This window comes from Strix uralensis, chromosome 1, assembly GCF_047716275.1.
Source record: "Strix uralensis isolate ZFMK-TIS-50842 chromosome 1, bStrUra1, whole genome shotgun sequence".
Classification (NCBI taxonomy): domain Eukaryota; kingdom Metazoa; phylum Chordata; class Aves; order Strigiformes; family Strigidae; genus Strix; species Strix uralensis.
The window spans coordinates 142,763,014-142,777,281 of record NC_133972.1 but is presented as its reverse complement, the minus strand read 5'-3'; the positions used below and the strand labels follow the sequence as shown (position 1 = coordinate 142,777,281).

The 14,268-nt window shown below is 41.8% G+C and overlaps 1 protein-coding gene across 6 annotated transcripts in view; it reads left to right on the top strand.

The window, feature by feature from the left end:
* TPD52 (tumor protein D52) overlaps positions 1–14,268 on the top strand; it is a 132,501-nt gene that overhangs the window by 18,929 nt on the left and 99,304 nt on the right. For 2 of the 6 annotated variants that reach the window (XM_074883469.1, XM_074883460.1), the window contains exons 1-4: positions 4,903–5,090; positions 10,207–10,322; positions 12,014–12,162; positions 13,041–13,142. In XM_074883469.1, the coding sequence (XP_074739570.1) occupies positions 4,967–5,090; positions 10,207–10,322; positions 12,014–12,162; positions 13,041–13,142 (491 nt within the window). In that variant the 5' untranslated portion in view covers positions 4,903–4,966. Of the gene's footprint in view, positions 1–4,902; positions 5,091–10,187; positions 10,323–12,013; positions 12,163–13,040; positions 13,143–14,123; positions 14,151–14,268 lie in introns of those variants that run through there. The other 4 variants (XM_074883451.1, XM_074883474.1, XM_074883498.1 and 1 more) reach the window with 4 other exon arrangements.

The window sequence follows — 14,268 nt, the reverse complement described above, 5'->3', positions numbered from 1 at the left end:
CTACCTGGGAAAGGTGTGTGTGTGGGAAGATCTGGCTGGAAGTCTTTACCCCAGCTGCAGTTACTGGAAGGCCTCCAGTCGGTCTTGCCTATTAGCAGACTGCAGAAGATGCAAATTCAGGTGTAGGCTGAGCAGGCAGCTGAATCTTAACAATCAACCTTGAAATAAGAGATTGACTCTTTTTGCTATGCCCCCCAAAACAGCAAGCACCTCTTCCTCCTCTTTGACAGCAAACTCTTCCCCTCATCTTCCCCCATCCTGTTTTGCTTGATGAATTAAGTGCTGGAGTTATGATAGGCTTGTCAAAAGTATGGGCTGTGGTGCACAAGTTTAGGTTCTCTGTGCTTAAACAGGACACAAACACAGGATGTCCAAGATGGTGAAAAAGCCTATGTAGCAGCAGAACTCTGATTAGGCACAGATCTTGTGGGTTGGTTATTTAGGTAGCTTTATCTAAAGTATTGTTTGGATCTTGTCCCAGGGTAGCCTCTGTCTTCCTCCAGTCCCAAGGCATTTATTGGTAGCCTTTCCATTTTGAATTTAACTCTTTGTATGAAACACTACTAAATGCATAGCTTAGTTTCTTCAAAGCCCAGAGATGGTATTCAGTTGTACTGGGGTTTGGTTTCTTTAGGGAAAGAGCAATATACCTTTTTCACATATAAACAAACTGTTGTTCTGCTAGAAACTAAATGTGGGAAAAGCAGCTTCTCTGCAAGGCTACCATAACATCTTATCCCTGCTTAGCTACCAATAAGGTAGAAGTGCTTTAATATTATATTGCCTTACTTAAATTGCTGCTAGAGCCTTGGGCTAAGGTGAAGCTGCAGACCTGGGTAGCAGGTGGTATCTGAAGAAAGAACAATGTCCGTGACTAGGCAGGCAAATATCTGGTTAACAGTGTTTGCTCAAACTTAACATCTTTTCTAGCTGTGCAGGAAGTTCCCTCCCTTATGATTCATGATGTGCACAATCTTGCTGTTGATGCTAAATAGTTACCTGGGAAAGCTTTACACACACTCTCTAACCTTAACAGAGGAGATTACAAAATGATTAATGGTAGGAATTGTGATGGTAACGCTTTGCCAGGGTTGCCAAGCCTTCCTGAGCCACTTTGTGACATTCAATTGAACTTGTCAGTAATTGGTTCACGCACCCTCGACAGAAGTTATCTACCTTCATGCTAGTCTCTCAAACACCAGCTTCTGAAATGGCGTAGACGACTTAAGTACCAACCTCTCAGTTATCCTGAGTTGTTAAGGGCAAATGAGTACTTGTTCTGGAACAGCAATATCTTCAGTTTTAGTCTCTTGCATAGTGAGCAAAACCCCACTGCTACTTGTCTCTGGAGCAGGTGCATCCTTAGGCTTCAAGTTCTCTTCACGTATACTGCGTTGCAGCTGATACCTGCAGTAACAACCAAGGTGTAACTGTAACAGTTGAATTTACTAAGCAGGGCAAAGAACAAAGCACGCACAATAACTGCTCTAAGCCTCATAACAGAAGTCTAAACTTAAGCTTCAGCTCCAAAATGTGTGCCTTGCACTGGGAAGGCAGGGTATGTCTAACAGGGTATGGCTCAACGGCTCCAGTTCCAGCTTGAGCCAGCTGTATGTGCTCTGAATTACCTGGAAGAGTGAGAAGGAGGAGGGCCATGCGCTGGGAAATTTTGGTCATGGGAGGGGCCTTTAGAAAGGCCTCATAATAAAGCCTATTTTCATAGTGTAGAGAAATCTTGATTCCTGCCATTGCCTAGCTATGTTCAGGCTGTTGAGAGCTGCTAAACTCGTTAAGCTTCACGCTGCGAAGCAAAAATTTTCTTTTTGGTTCTGTGTGGCTCTGTCTTCCATCCACATTCTGCTTTGTTTCCTTGGGGCTATCACTTTAATTTGGAAAGTCCCTTGGAGAGAAATTGATTCCTCCTCCAAACACACCACTTCTTCAGACTGCCTTCAGGCAGTGTGAGGGGAGTGCTGCCCTGCTCTGCCCTGAATCCCTGGGTGTGCTAAGGAGCTAATGGGGAGGAAGTGGATAAACTGGCTGTTATGGCTGGCAGGGGAGTACTTGTCTTCCCTGAAGTGGATGAGTTGGGGATGACAGGTAGCCTAGAAGTTGTCCTGCGGCAGGTTTGGATGGGTGAACTGCAGTCCTTTCTCCCTACAGCTGGATTGGCTTGTACTTCAGGATGAAGAACATCAAACTTCCCTAGGTGATGAGGAAGAAGCTTGTTCAGCAGGACAGCTTCCTTCATCCCCAGGAAGGATTAGTAGCTGAGAATGAGTGAGGAGCAATGCTTCCACAGACTCCTGCAGGTAAGGGAGCAGGAGGTCCATGTGTTTAGGGAGCTTGTTTGGGAGGTGCTGTAGCAGCTCAGCTCTATGGCCACCATAGACTAGATTAATCTAAGCAAAGAGGGTAGTTTGAAATAAGGAGTGCTTGCATGGTCCCTCTCTTGGCATTGATCTTAGGACAGTAATATTTCTAAAAACTAGGGAATTGTCTTGAGTGACTTCTGGGCTTGTGCTCAGACTATGCATAAACCAAGGCAAAAGCAGAATTCAGCCTCTCACATGGAGGCTCAGATTTGTAACTCTGCAAACCTTCCCTGTAAGCCAAAGCTATGTTCTAGTGGTGGGCAATGCCCTGTCCTTGTCTCTGTGACTGCACTGAAGATGTGTTGGAGAGTTTGGCCCATACACACTTCTGTCTGTAGTGGTGACAGGCCAGATCAGTGGTCTTAGACTGGCGATCCAGATGTCTTTAGGGACATGAAACCAACTTTTGCACAAATAAGATGCAGGAAGTGAACCAGATTTCTTTGAATGCATAGTATGAGGTAAAACTGAACGCAGGGAGTTTCCTGTAAATGACAAGAATGTGTTGACTCCAGTAAATGCCCTTGGCCAGGAAACGGTATTGCTGATTGTTAGCAGGGATGAACAGATCTCCACAAGGGTTTCTTTTTCCTGTCACAGCTGCTTTCAGTTGTAGTAGCTTGCTAGCATTGGTTACCTTTAGTGATTCTCTGGGGTCGGGAAAAAGGCCTAGGTGGTAGACTCTCCTTCACCCTCTTTCTGTGTCGGGAGAGCGATGGTAGAAAACACCCAGTGTGCCACATTGGATAACGTCGTTTTGCCTAACCCAGTTAGTGCAACCACTGCCTGAGCCTTTTGTACAGAAGGCAGTCCCTGCCTGCTGAGTTACAGGAAAAAGGAAAGGCTGCAAAGCAGAACTGGTAGCTATTCATATTAGCGTGCTTGGTTAAGAGGGAGTATATTATTACTGTAGCCACGTTACAGTTCTCTGCTGCCTCTGGATGCAGTGAATTTTAGAATCTGTGACCAAAGCTTTGATCTTTGTCAGGTGAACTTTGTAGTCTTTCTGGCAGATGCCACAGCCACGTGTCAGAAATGCAGAGGGGCATTATAATTTCTTTTCAATGGATTCAGAAAATAGCAGATACCTGTGTTTCAGGCTCCGGCACTTTTATTGTTATGAGCCTGCAGGTAGTCTGCACCAGAAACCAATGTAGGTCTGCAGCCTAAAGGAACTGCACTTTAATTAGCTGGAAGGTCTGTTCCTGCACCCACTGACTTCAGTGGAAATGTGAAGTTAAAACCTCAGAAGTGGTACACTTTCTTCTTGTATCCCCAGGCAACACATTGTCCAGCTTGACTTGGGTATGCTGCAAGGCTCCTTCACTTCTACAGCTTTGAGCGGAGGGAGGGTGGTGTAATGTCTCTGATCGGCTCTGTTTTAAAACCTCACTCTTACAGTGGGGAAAAATATTAACTTCCATTTGATTATGCTCCTCTGCATCCAGGTTGCAGTGAAGAGCCTAGGTGAAGGTGTGGGGTTGGGAAGAAATTTTTGCTTAGCTGTAAAGGTGATCTGCACTGCCAGTAAGGTTGTTTTTTTAGTGAAAGATGCTGACCTTGGAAGAAAAAAAAAAAGTAGTGAAGTACTGCAAAACTGTGCTGAGTGTCTCTTTTAGGCAAGAAACACTTCTGCCTCCCAGGGCTAAATTTTATACCTTCAGCATGAAGTCAAATAGCTTACATAAGTTGACCTTTCTTTATGGTATATGTGTCAAAACATAAATACGTTTCATCAGGACAGTGCATTTCAGTGTGACCAGTTCTTGGTGTAACTGGCTGCCCTAAATGACGCTGGCCGAAGCAGCAAGGACATAGGGCACTGGACTTCAATAATTTTTTTAAAAAACAAGCAAACAAACAAAAACCCCTCATACCCAGTTATGTTTAGCCTCATGGGCAAAAATCATAATGCACATTAGCACGTTCATTAAAAAACCTAGGTGGTGTTTATAGCATAGCCTTCAAAGACAAGTTTCTGCTCTCCTATTCTGAGCTCACACTACAGTGTGACACCTGGGCAGCAGAGACTGAGTTCTGGCTGGTGGTCGTTACACTGGTGGAAGCAGCTGGAGAAATAGTTATGCACACAGAATTTTCCATTAATCAGAGAAAAAAGTCCCACACAGATGGTATATAGGATAGATTATGGCTAGTAATCCTTTTGTGTCCTAGAAGATTAAGGATATTCTGGTGTAGCTGCAGTCAGCTGACCTTTTTTTTTTTTTATTTAAATGATTGAAAATTCTTGATGCAATTCTGCAGAGGACCAAGGCTCTTCCAGAAGCGGCGAATGGTGTGCTGTGGATGTTTGTTAAAGGAACGGTCTGTTTAAGTCCAACCCCAGTTATAAATTTACGGGAACTTAACTTTGTGCCATGTAAACAGCAGAAGCTGTAAGAAATCACTTGCTAGATGGCTCTATCAAATTTAACTGAGGTGTAAGAGAGCTGAATTTTATGAGAAGGTACAGTGAGTGTCATGTGAAGAAACGGAGGGCTTCTGAATCCTGCTGTCGGGGTCACCCCAGAAAGTGAAGATGAACGCTTTGGTGGAAGAAGAGGACGGCTGTGCGCTCTGAATTTTCTGGCATGGATCTGTATGAGGATTACAAATCACCTTTTGATTTCAATGCTGGAGTGAACAGAAACTATCTTTACCTGTCGCCTAGCATAAACCTTTCTCCACCTGGATCACCTACACTGGCCAAGTCTGGTAACTTCCTTCTCTTTCTTCTTCAAAACCTTGACATGGAAAGCTTAGTGATTCCTATCTGTAAAAAGGAACTTCTCAAATTAAGAATCTGTAAAATTTGGCTGAAACAGGTGTAAATGAGGGTAAAATCTGACCTGTTAACTGGGATAGTTTATTAGCTTTGGTGTGTCATGTAGCTAATCTCATGTGCTATGCATTTACCAGCTTTACCTTATTTGTTATTTCTAAGGCAGTTTGAGGGGAAGATGAAGTGAACAAAAAAAATTAGGAACAAAAGGGCAACTTCTGCAAGACTGGAGTAATTGGCCTAGTTTGACTATTAGGTTTTTTTGGCGGGGGTGTGTGTATGTGTGTGTGTAGGAATTGCATACTTAGTATGACTTCAGAGCTCGGAGTAGTCTAACATCTGCTCTTGCCTTAGTACTGAAAATATCACCAATTAAGGAAAATGCCCTCTAAAACCTTTACTCTGTTCCATCTAGCATTTAAAATGCTGTAAATCTTAACGCCTGCAGATACTAACTGTACTTGCACTCCCCAGAGGAAGCGGCTGTTGGGCGCTGTGCTGCAGCGGCATCTGTCTAGTGCTTAACGCTACTAGTTTTTAGCTGGTAACCTGTTGTACAGAACGTCTACAGCCATGCCTCCCAGCACATCTTAGCCTGGTTTTACCACCTTTCTTTTCCATTCTGTGCTGCTGGATGTGATCTTCCAGAGTAATTAAAAGTATAGAAGAAGGCTTAGCCCTGCTTCAGGTGTGACAAAGCAAAGTTACAGGTCATTGACTTTGTTTTTGATGGGCTCATTCTTTAAAATTTGAAAGAAATGTGCATCCCTTGGGGAACCTCTGTGTTAACTAAAACAAACACCCCATGAGCTCGATGAGCTAGGGGCCTCTGGGAAACAGCGGTCAGCTTTCACTTCTGCAATTACTGCATCTCCCACCTCTTCTAAAGGAAGGGGAGCAGTGCTTTGTATCTGGTGGTGATGCATCACCACCGTTTGCTGGGCTTTTTTTCTTCTTCATTCACTTTGAATGAATATATGATTACTGTTTGGGAGCAGCCCAAGAACTTTTTCCCCTGAGTTGAAGAAATATGTCTCGTTTTGGTTTTTTTCAGTGAGATAAATGGGAAATACTTAACTTTGATCTTTCTTATATATTGCAAAATAAATATCGTCTGTGGCACTGTACATCACTCAGGTGTTGGCGTGATTTTATAATCTTGTAACAGCTTGTTCTCCTGAACTCTAACAATTGCCTTTTTTCTTTAGCTTTGCCAACTGTATAGTGATAGCCAAAATGCTCATTCTGAGTGTCTGACACACAATATGTCTGTCTAAAGATAAAGCTTTGTGAAGGCTAACCCTCCCCCACCCCAAAGGCCACTCGTCTGAAGTGACCAGTACTTCCTTAATCTGCCAGTCCTTACTGCTAATCTCTGAATTCAGGCCAGAAAGAGGTAGGAACCTCTGGTCAAAATAGAGCATGAACTTGTGTTGAAACCATCCAAAGAAAACCACAAACCAGGAAACCTGAGTGTAAATTGAATGACTCTAACGCTTTGCCTACCCTGGCAGAATAATAGGGACTGAAGTGCCACTTCCCTGAACGTGATCTGTGGAGTCCTAATCAAGTAACTTGTTCATGTCTTTATTTGGTTCATTTAAGTAGATCTAATGAACTGCTGTGATAATATGTTAATCTTAGAAATACAGACACCTAAAAACTGACCCAAAAACTAGGTAAGTTTTCCCAATACTAGGTAAGTATTCCTAGTATTTCCCCCAACAGAATTTTTACTCTGCTTAAGAGTTTGAGATGTGAAATGCTCAGCTAAGCTTGGTTGTAGCAGAGTACCAAGTGACTGAATTTTAAGTCCTTTGCAACTCTAAAGATGAAAGAGAACTAACATACCAAAGGGTAACAAGTTGGAAGCCAGTAAGAACAGTTCTGCTGGTGACCAGAGAAGACCACAGCTGAGAAATGCTCTTAATAATGGATTGAGCCAAAGTATTTCTATCTGTTGGCTGACTGCTATTTCCCTGGTTTCTTGTCCCCCACCCCACAAAAATATCTTAAGGTGGGCTGTGTGCCTTTCCTTACAAAGCTTGCTTAAAGTCAGGATCTTACTTTGTCAGCCCTAGTTTATGGGGTACATTTGGGTTCCAGCCATGCCATTGTGGAGGGCTGTGGGCTGTTATCTGCATAGACAACTGCTTCTTGATCAGGCTACCTAGCACAGCCTTCCCATAGCGCATATGAACTCTGTGTCCTGCAAGTATTGAAGTGAACTGAGGAACGGGAGCCAAGTGAGCAGAGAGGTGAAAGTAACAAGATGAGAGGGGCGGTGCCAGAATAAGGACTGGTGGGAAGGTGTTTGTGTACTTCAAATAGAGTTAAAGAAAAAGTAATGAATGGAAGGGGGGCAGAAGGTGAGGAGGGGAGAGGAAGGCATGGTTAGATGTACGGGGTAAGGTATGGAGGACTCTGAGTAGCAGTGATTTCCTGTCTGCCAGAAAGATCTAGAAATAGGAAGGGGAGGAGAGATCGTTCCCTTGCTTCTTACCATTCTGTCTGAAGTTCAGTGTAAGCAGCAAGCAGCACAAACTCCATTAAAATGCTGTTTTTGCAAAGAGAAGGTGCATTCCCCAAACAGAAGCTATTGCTGCAGGAGACAACCAGCATGTTTTCCTACTTCTGGATTCACTTAATCTATTTTTGGTGAGATAATCCAGATGATTTGTCATAACCAGATTGAACAGACTTTCAGCTGGATGTGCTAATGCTCGTGGAGTCAGTGTGGTCTTTGGTACTTGCAAACTTCTGAAGTGGCTTTTGCAAGGGCAAGCTCTGTAGTCCCTGCAGGTGGAGAGCAAGGTCAGGTATTGGAGGCTAATGTACTGGGGGTCGTAGAATGTCAGGGGAAAATGCAGTTTAAATTTTTAGTTTTCCTTCAGTGTAGACATATGTAATAAATAGGATAAATAGCAGTTTGATGAAAAAGTATGGCATTCTGAACCGTTTGATGTTAAGAAAAGGAAGTATGTTGATGTATAAAACAAAAATTATCTGATTGTGAGACATGAGCCATAATCCTTTTTTTGGGGGTGGGTTTTTTTTGTTTGCTTTGCTTTTTTTTGGGGGGGGTGGGAAGTTTGTGCTGTAGTGCTATGCTTTGGTTTGGGCATTAGACTCAAACTTTTTTGCTTCCCTGGATTTCTGCCAGAAAATAGTGTATTGGGAAACCTGTAGGAACTATGTTATGTTTTTGTAGAAGACAGATGTAAATCTCTGGGAAAACATGGTATAGATTTCATGAATAAATGCAGAGTGGGGTTTCAGTTGCTTTCTGTATGCTTCCTTGTCAGTGTACTCCATGGTAACTTACCATTTACAAATGTTTTGCCCATGTCGCAGTGTGCTTCTAGAGGATGAGCGTTCTGGACACAAATACAGGCAGAAAACATACTGTTTTGGAAGGAATTTGTGGAATTGACCTTTACCTGAGTTTAGAAACTTGATCAAGAACAAAGCCTCTGCTTTTCTTAGGCTTGACAGGTGCTAGGAACATGTTTCATAGAATACCTACAACTAATTACAGAGTCGCAGGATCTTTTTTCCCCTGACTTTTCAGTTGATTGTGATGTAGCTATTTGATATCAAGCCTCACAATGAAATCATAGTGGTGGTCTCATTGCACATTAATAAGTTTTTGGATTCCTAGGCCAAATGGTAGTATGGAGTGCCATCAGAAGCTGCTGAAATGAGGATGGAATTTTATCTGGTTAATTACTATAGTGACTGGTAAAGGAAGATTACTTAATATGTCCTCAACTTTTCTGAATTATATGTTTTTATATATATACATACACACACTCACTCTCCTTACAAACAAACAATACTCCTGGGGTTTTTTCTTCTATTTTAAGATTTTTATTTCATTTATTTTTTTAATGTCTATAAAATTATTTTACCTCTTGAATAGAGAATTAGTTCTGGGAATCCACAACCATTCCAGCATGCAGTCTTTCTGCAAATTGGTCTCTTTGCAGATTAGAACAGGATTCCTTAATTCTGGCAAACTGTATGTTTAAGTGTCAGCTACAAAGATTCAAAAGGGGAAATCTTTTCCTGGAAAACCTGTTTGTTGCATTAAAAGGTGTTTAAAGTGATCTTACTGCAAGTAGTAAGGACTAAGAATTAATGAATCTTCAAAGTGAGCGCATCGTAGTAATACAAATAATACCATTCTCCTTCCTTTCGCTGAAGCTGTGAAGGTGGAAGTTGAAGACCATAGGGATATTTGGGATTCATACAGAGCAGTTCGGCAGAGTTTTGGTTTCTGGATTTGTAAGGGGAAGAGGCAGCAATGTGAGTGGATGCACATCCTCATCAGTCCCTCCTCAGCACTCTACTGCTTCATTGAAAGTGACAACCTTATGCTCCCAGGCTCCTTCTCCGGGCTTCTTACCTGTCTTAATGTCCAGGGTCAAAACAGCAGTCTACTTCTAGTTCCACGATACCTGCAACTTTCTAGCCACAGTGGTTCCAGTTACTAGGCACAGAGAGGTTGGGCAGGGTATGGGGGAAGAGTTCGTACTTGCAGTACAACCCTTTTCTCCACTGTTGCTGAGCTTGCTTGTCACCATGACTGCTCCCAGTGTGCTGAGAAAGAGCATTTTTTAAATCCGGTCCAGAAAGCAGTGAGGGAGGGAGCCTCTGCTTTGGTCTTGAGCACCTCCAGTGCTTCCAGAGTTTCTGTGCCACATGAGCGACAGAGAGCAGGGAGTGTGTGGACTCCTGGGCAGAGGTTGTTTGGGACGTAGCGTTCTGGGCCTTGGTTTCTATCAGAGTAGTGGGATGCATCGTTCCCAGTATGTTTCCAGTCTCCTATTATAGCAGCAGTTGCAATTCTATAGAGCTTTAATACAACTTGATAGAACGAAACAGTAAAATGCCTCTGGTTTCCTGTGTGCTGTAGTACTTGGGAAGCGTGACTTTGGTGTCGTCTCATCAGTTTTCTTTGTACACTGGCACAAAAGGGCTGTATATTAATGTTAGCTGCTGACAGACACGTGATGATCTGACTTTTAATGGTTTATTCACCTCAAGGACTGCTGAGAAGTGACTCTATACCTGAGGTTGGAGAGGATGCTGCTGCTACAGTTGGTATGGCAGAAACACTCTCAGAAGAAGAACAGGATGAGCTAAGGAAAGAGCTTGCTAAGGTAAATTTCTTGCAAATAGCTCTTAAATTGGTTTTGAGAATGAAAATCTGGGCTACTGCTGTCTTTGAACATATAGTTAATGCTTTGCATATTTATTCTGTGAGTGTCTAAAGTGAGGTATGGCACTTGTTTATTGCGGGGAGGGAAAGGGAAGGTGTCAAAGGATAAAAGAACAGCCAGTTCTAGCTATGGGGAATTAAGCTAGAAGTGCTGAGTGTACAGATCTTAAACCAAGATGCACAAATGCCTTACCCTTTTTTTTTTTCTCAAGAAAGAAGCAGGTAAATAAGCTGTCAAAAGAGAACATGGTTGGAAGCCAAAACCAAGTACTGTCTCAACTGGTGTGGAGTAACTAAAGCTGTTGTTTTCATGAAGTAATACCCATGTAGACACTGTTCTTCTAATGTCTAACCATGTAACTATTCTTGCCCATAGTTCACATAACAGAATTTTTTTTAAGAGCAAGTTGAAGTAGCACTAGTTGAAGGACAGTCAAATATTCAAGCCCGCATGCATTTCAAAAGTTGTTGAAGTCAAACTTTATTGAGTCGCCAGTCTTTTTTCTTTGTGACTTTAGGACCTTACTAAAAGACATTAACTTAAGCCTAAGGTTGGCAAATGAAGATTAGCTGTGAAATAAGCACATTTAATGCAGTCTTGGTTTTGGTAGTCCGGAGTACTACTTCATGCCAGTTGGCTGAAGATGGTGAGGGAAATCTGGTCCTGCTAGGGTATGTCATGCTGGACATCGGACAGGTATCCAAAACAAAGGTGCATTGAAGATAGTGGTATTTACTCAAAGGAGCTTAAATGGGTGTGCAGTCTGATACTCTGAAGTAGGGTGGCCCAGTCTGGATGAGGAAGTAGGGTTGGATATATGCCTTGCCTTTGTACGTATCACCTTAGTGCCTCTGTCACATCTGTATAGCCCACAGAATGGGATCATAAAACTATTTTGATGTCTCTGATCATGATCTGGTCCTGCTTCAGTGAGAGGCTTAAGTGACCATCTGTGTAAAGAAGGCAGTATACAAGCAATATTGTTTTCTGGTTTCTGAACAGGTGCTGTGTTTTTGTTGTTGTGGGTGGGGTTTTTTGTTTGTTTGTGGGTTTGGTGGGTTTTTTTGTTGTTTTCGTTTTTTTTTTTTTTCCAACTGCTCAGTCTGTCACCATTTCCACCCCTGCTCTGGGGAAGGCACCCCTGTGGCTCGATCCGGTCTGCAGTTGCTGCTGGCTTAAGCCACAGAGGGACCTTTCTGTTCAAGCAAGGAGACAAAACTTGTGTATGGATCAGACATGCTCTGAGCTTCCTGATACTGGTCATACATTGGTATCTCTTCTGATGTGGAAGTAGATTGGCGATTGTCCCAGGTTTGCCTAGTCTTCAAGCTTCACATAGGCTAATGTTGTCTAAAGGTAATGATTTCCAACTGCACAGTCTTTTAGTTGCCAACTTCCTTGTGCATATTCCAGTAACGGAGCTAGCTGCAGGTAGATTACTGTCTCACTAGCTCTTGTTGTGGACTACATTGGATTTCCCTTTCAGTATTTAGAAACAACTGTGAGGCAACGTTAAAAATGCATTAGCCCTCCCGTTACTGATGCCTACCTAGATGTTTTAATAAATGCATAGTTAAATGGCTGGGTGTATCACTTGGTAACTCTACCTCTCATCAACTCTGCTGCCACAGGTGGAAGAGGAAATCCAGACGCTCTCACAAGTGTTAGCTGCCAAAGAGAAGCATCTAGCAGAAATCAAGAGAAAGCTGGGGATTAACTCATTACAGGAACTAAAGCAGAACATTACCAAAAGCTGGCAAGATGTTACATCAACTACAGCGTATGTACCGGTTCACAATGATTATCTTGCCTGTTGAGGTGAAAACTATATAGTTCCTGTGTCATGTCTAAACTTTGTGTTATCTGCACTAGTCTCATTTCACAAGAACAGAGGGTTAAGTTGCACTAAAACTTATCTGGATAAATCATCACAGATTTCTTTTAAAAAGGCCACTATTAGCCATACCATCTCATGCAAAATAATAATTAAGCATAATATGGGCGATTGTAATACACTTTTTGTCTGACAGATCTGAGATACCATTACTGATATACCAAGGTGTCCTAAGTCCAACAAAATACCCTTCTTTTCCAGCCTGAAAAATTTTTGTAAACTGAGCTCATGCAGGAAGAGTGCAAAGTCACGGTTAATGTTCTTGCTAAACACAACTGTTAGCTTAAGGTCTAGAGTGACCTGCCTTCTGCAATTAATGACTACTCAGGATGTACCTCAAACTTTTTATGGTGGACTTTAACAGAATCATTCAGTACAACACTGTAGATGCTTCACACAAAAAATAGACCTCTGTTCTTTTTCAGTGTGTGTGCATGGTGTTGTTTTCTTGGTTTTGGGGGGTTTTGTTTGGGTTTTTTTGTTTGGTTTGTTTTTTTGTTTGTTAAAGTCCTACAATAGCAAATAGCATCTGTTCTGGGGGTGGGTAGTAGGTACATGCTGGTGACCGTGATCTGAAGTCTGAGGTGGCAGAGATGCTGTATCCAGAAGGGACTGCAATGACTTAAAATAATCTCTTAAGTAGCTTGTCTATTTGACCCCAAAGTTGAAGTATACCCCTGGATTTAATTCAAATTTACATATGCTAAAAGGTTCCTTATGTGTTCTATTAAAATGACTATAGACTTAATCTTGTTTGAACACAGATACAAGAAAACATCAGAAACCCTGTCTCAGGCTGGTCAGAAGGCTTCTGCTGCTTTTTCATCTGTTGGTTCAGTCATAACCAAGAAGTTTGAAGATGTCAGGTAGGTATCTCCTAGATTTTCCCAAGTAGTTGCATTTTTGATTTAAGCAGGTGATAACTGGAATAAATTTGCTGTTAATGTACCTAGCACTTCTAAAAGTTAATCTATCAAGAACCCTCAGCATCTGTTTCAGGAGAGTTGAGCAACTTGCTGCAAAATCTGCTTGTATGTCCTCACTGATGCAGAAGAGTTTTGTGGTGTGTATTTTGTATGTACAAGAGAAGCAACGTATCCTATTACCTCCACTGCTACTGTTATTTTTCTGGTAGGATTGCAGGTGGCAGTGTCTCTGTGTGATGCACATAGCATTGTCGTTTCTGTTCTCTTTCTCAGCTTGTGGAATACTGTGTTTAAACAACTGATATCTTTAACTGTTTGTGGTTTGGTTGTTGGTTTTTTTGGGTTTTTTTCCCTTGTGTGTGGTTTTCTTTCAGTTGTGTTTTATTTCTTTGTAAGCTGTTCTACCTCATTGCAGTGGCTTGATTTTATTACTTTTTTAATAGACTGTTGGCACTTTTTAATTCTTAAATATTGGCATACAACATATTTGACTTTGTGTCAAATGACACAGCCCTTCACGCAAATTAGGTAAGTTTGGTTGTCATTTTTAACACTATTGTGAGCTCCATGTAAAACTCTTCCTGGATGCAATCCAATCATATCCTGAGTCTTTATATAATTTTTACTACTGGAACATGTGCAACTATTCATCTCTGCTTGTAATTTGTTGTGAATAGTGGATCAAATTTATTTTTCAATTATTGGACAAATAAAAATTCACACATTCTAACAGAATATTGCTGCACTGGAAAGCAGTGTAATAAAATCAGCCCTCTGTTTTAGTGCTGCCATTAACCTCTTTCTTGCTTTTTTAAGTCTATTGGGAAAACACTTTGAGGTGCAGCTACACAGTTATGTATTTTTCTTCAGATTTATCAGAACTTCCTTTCTCTTTTTAATGCTTACTCTGGCATTGTGCAGACTACAGGCATTTTCACATTCCTTTAGGTAAGGTGGGCGCAAGAATTGTTTCTGAAACTAAGCATGTAGTCAGACTGTCTCCACTAAAATCTTTAAATAAGTTTTGTCTGTAAAAGGTAATTTCTTTATTTCTCCAGTGTTAGTT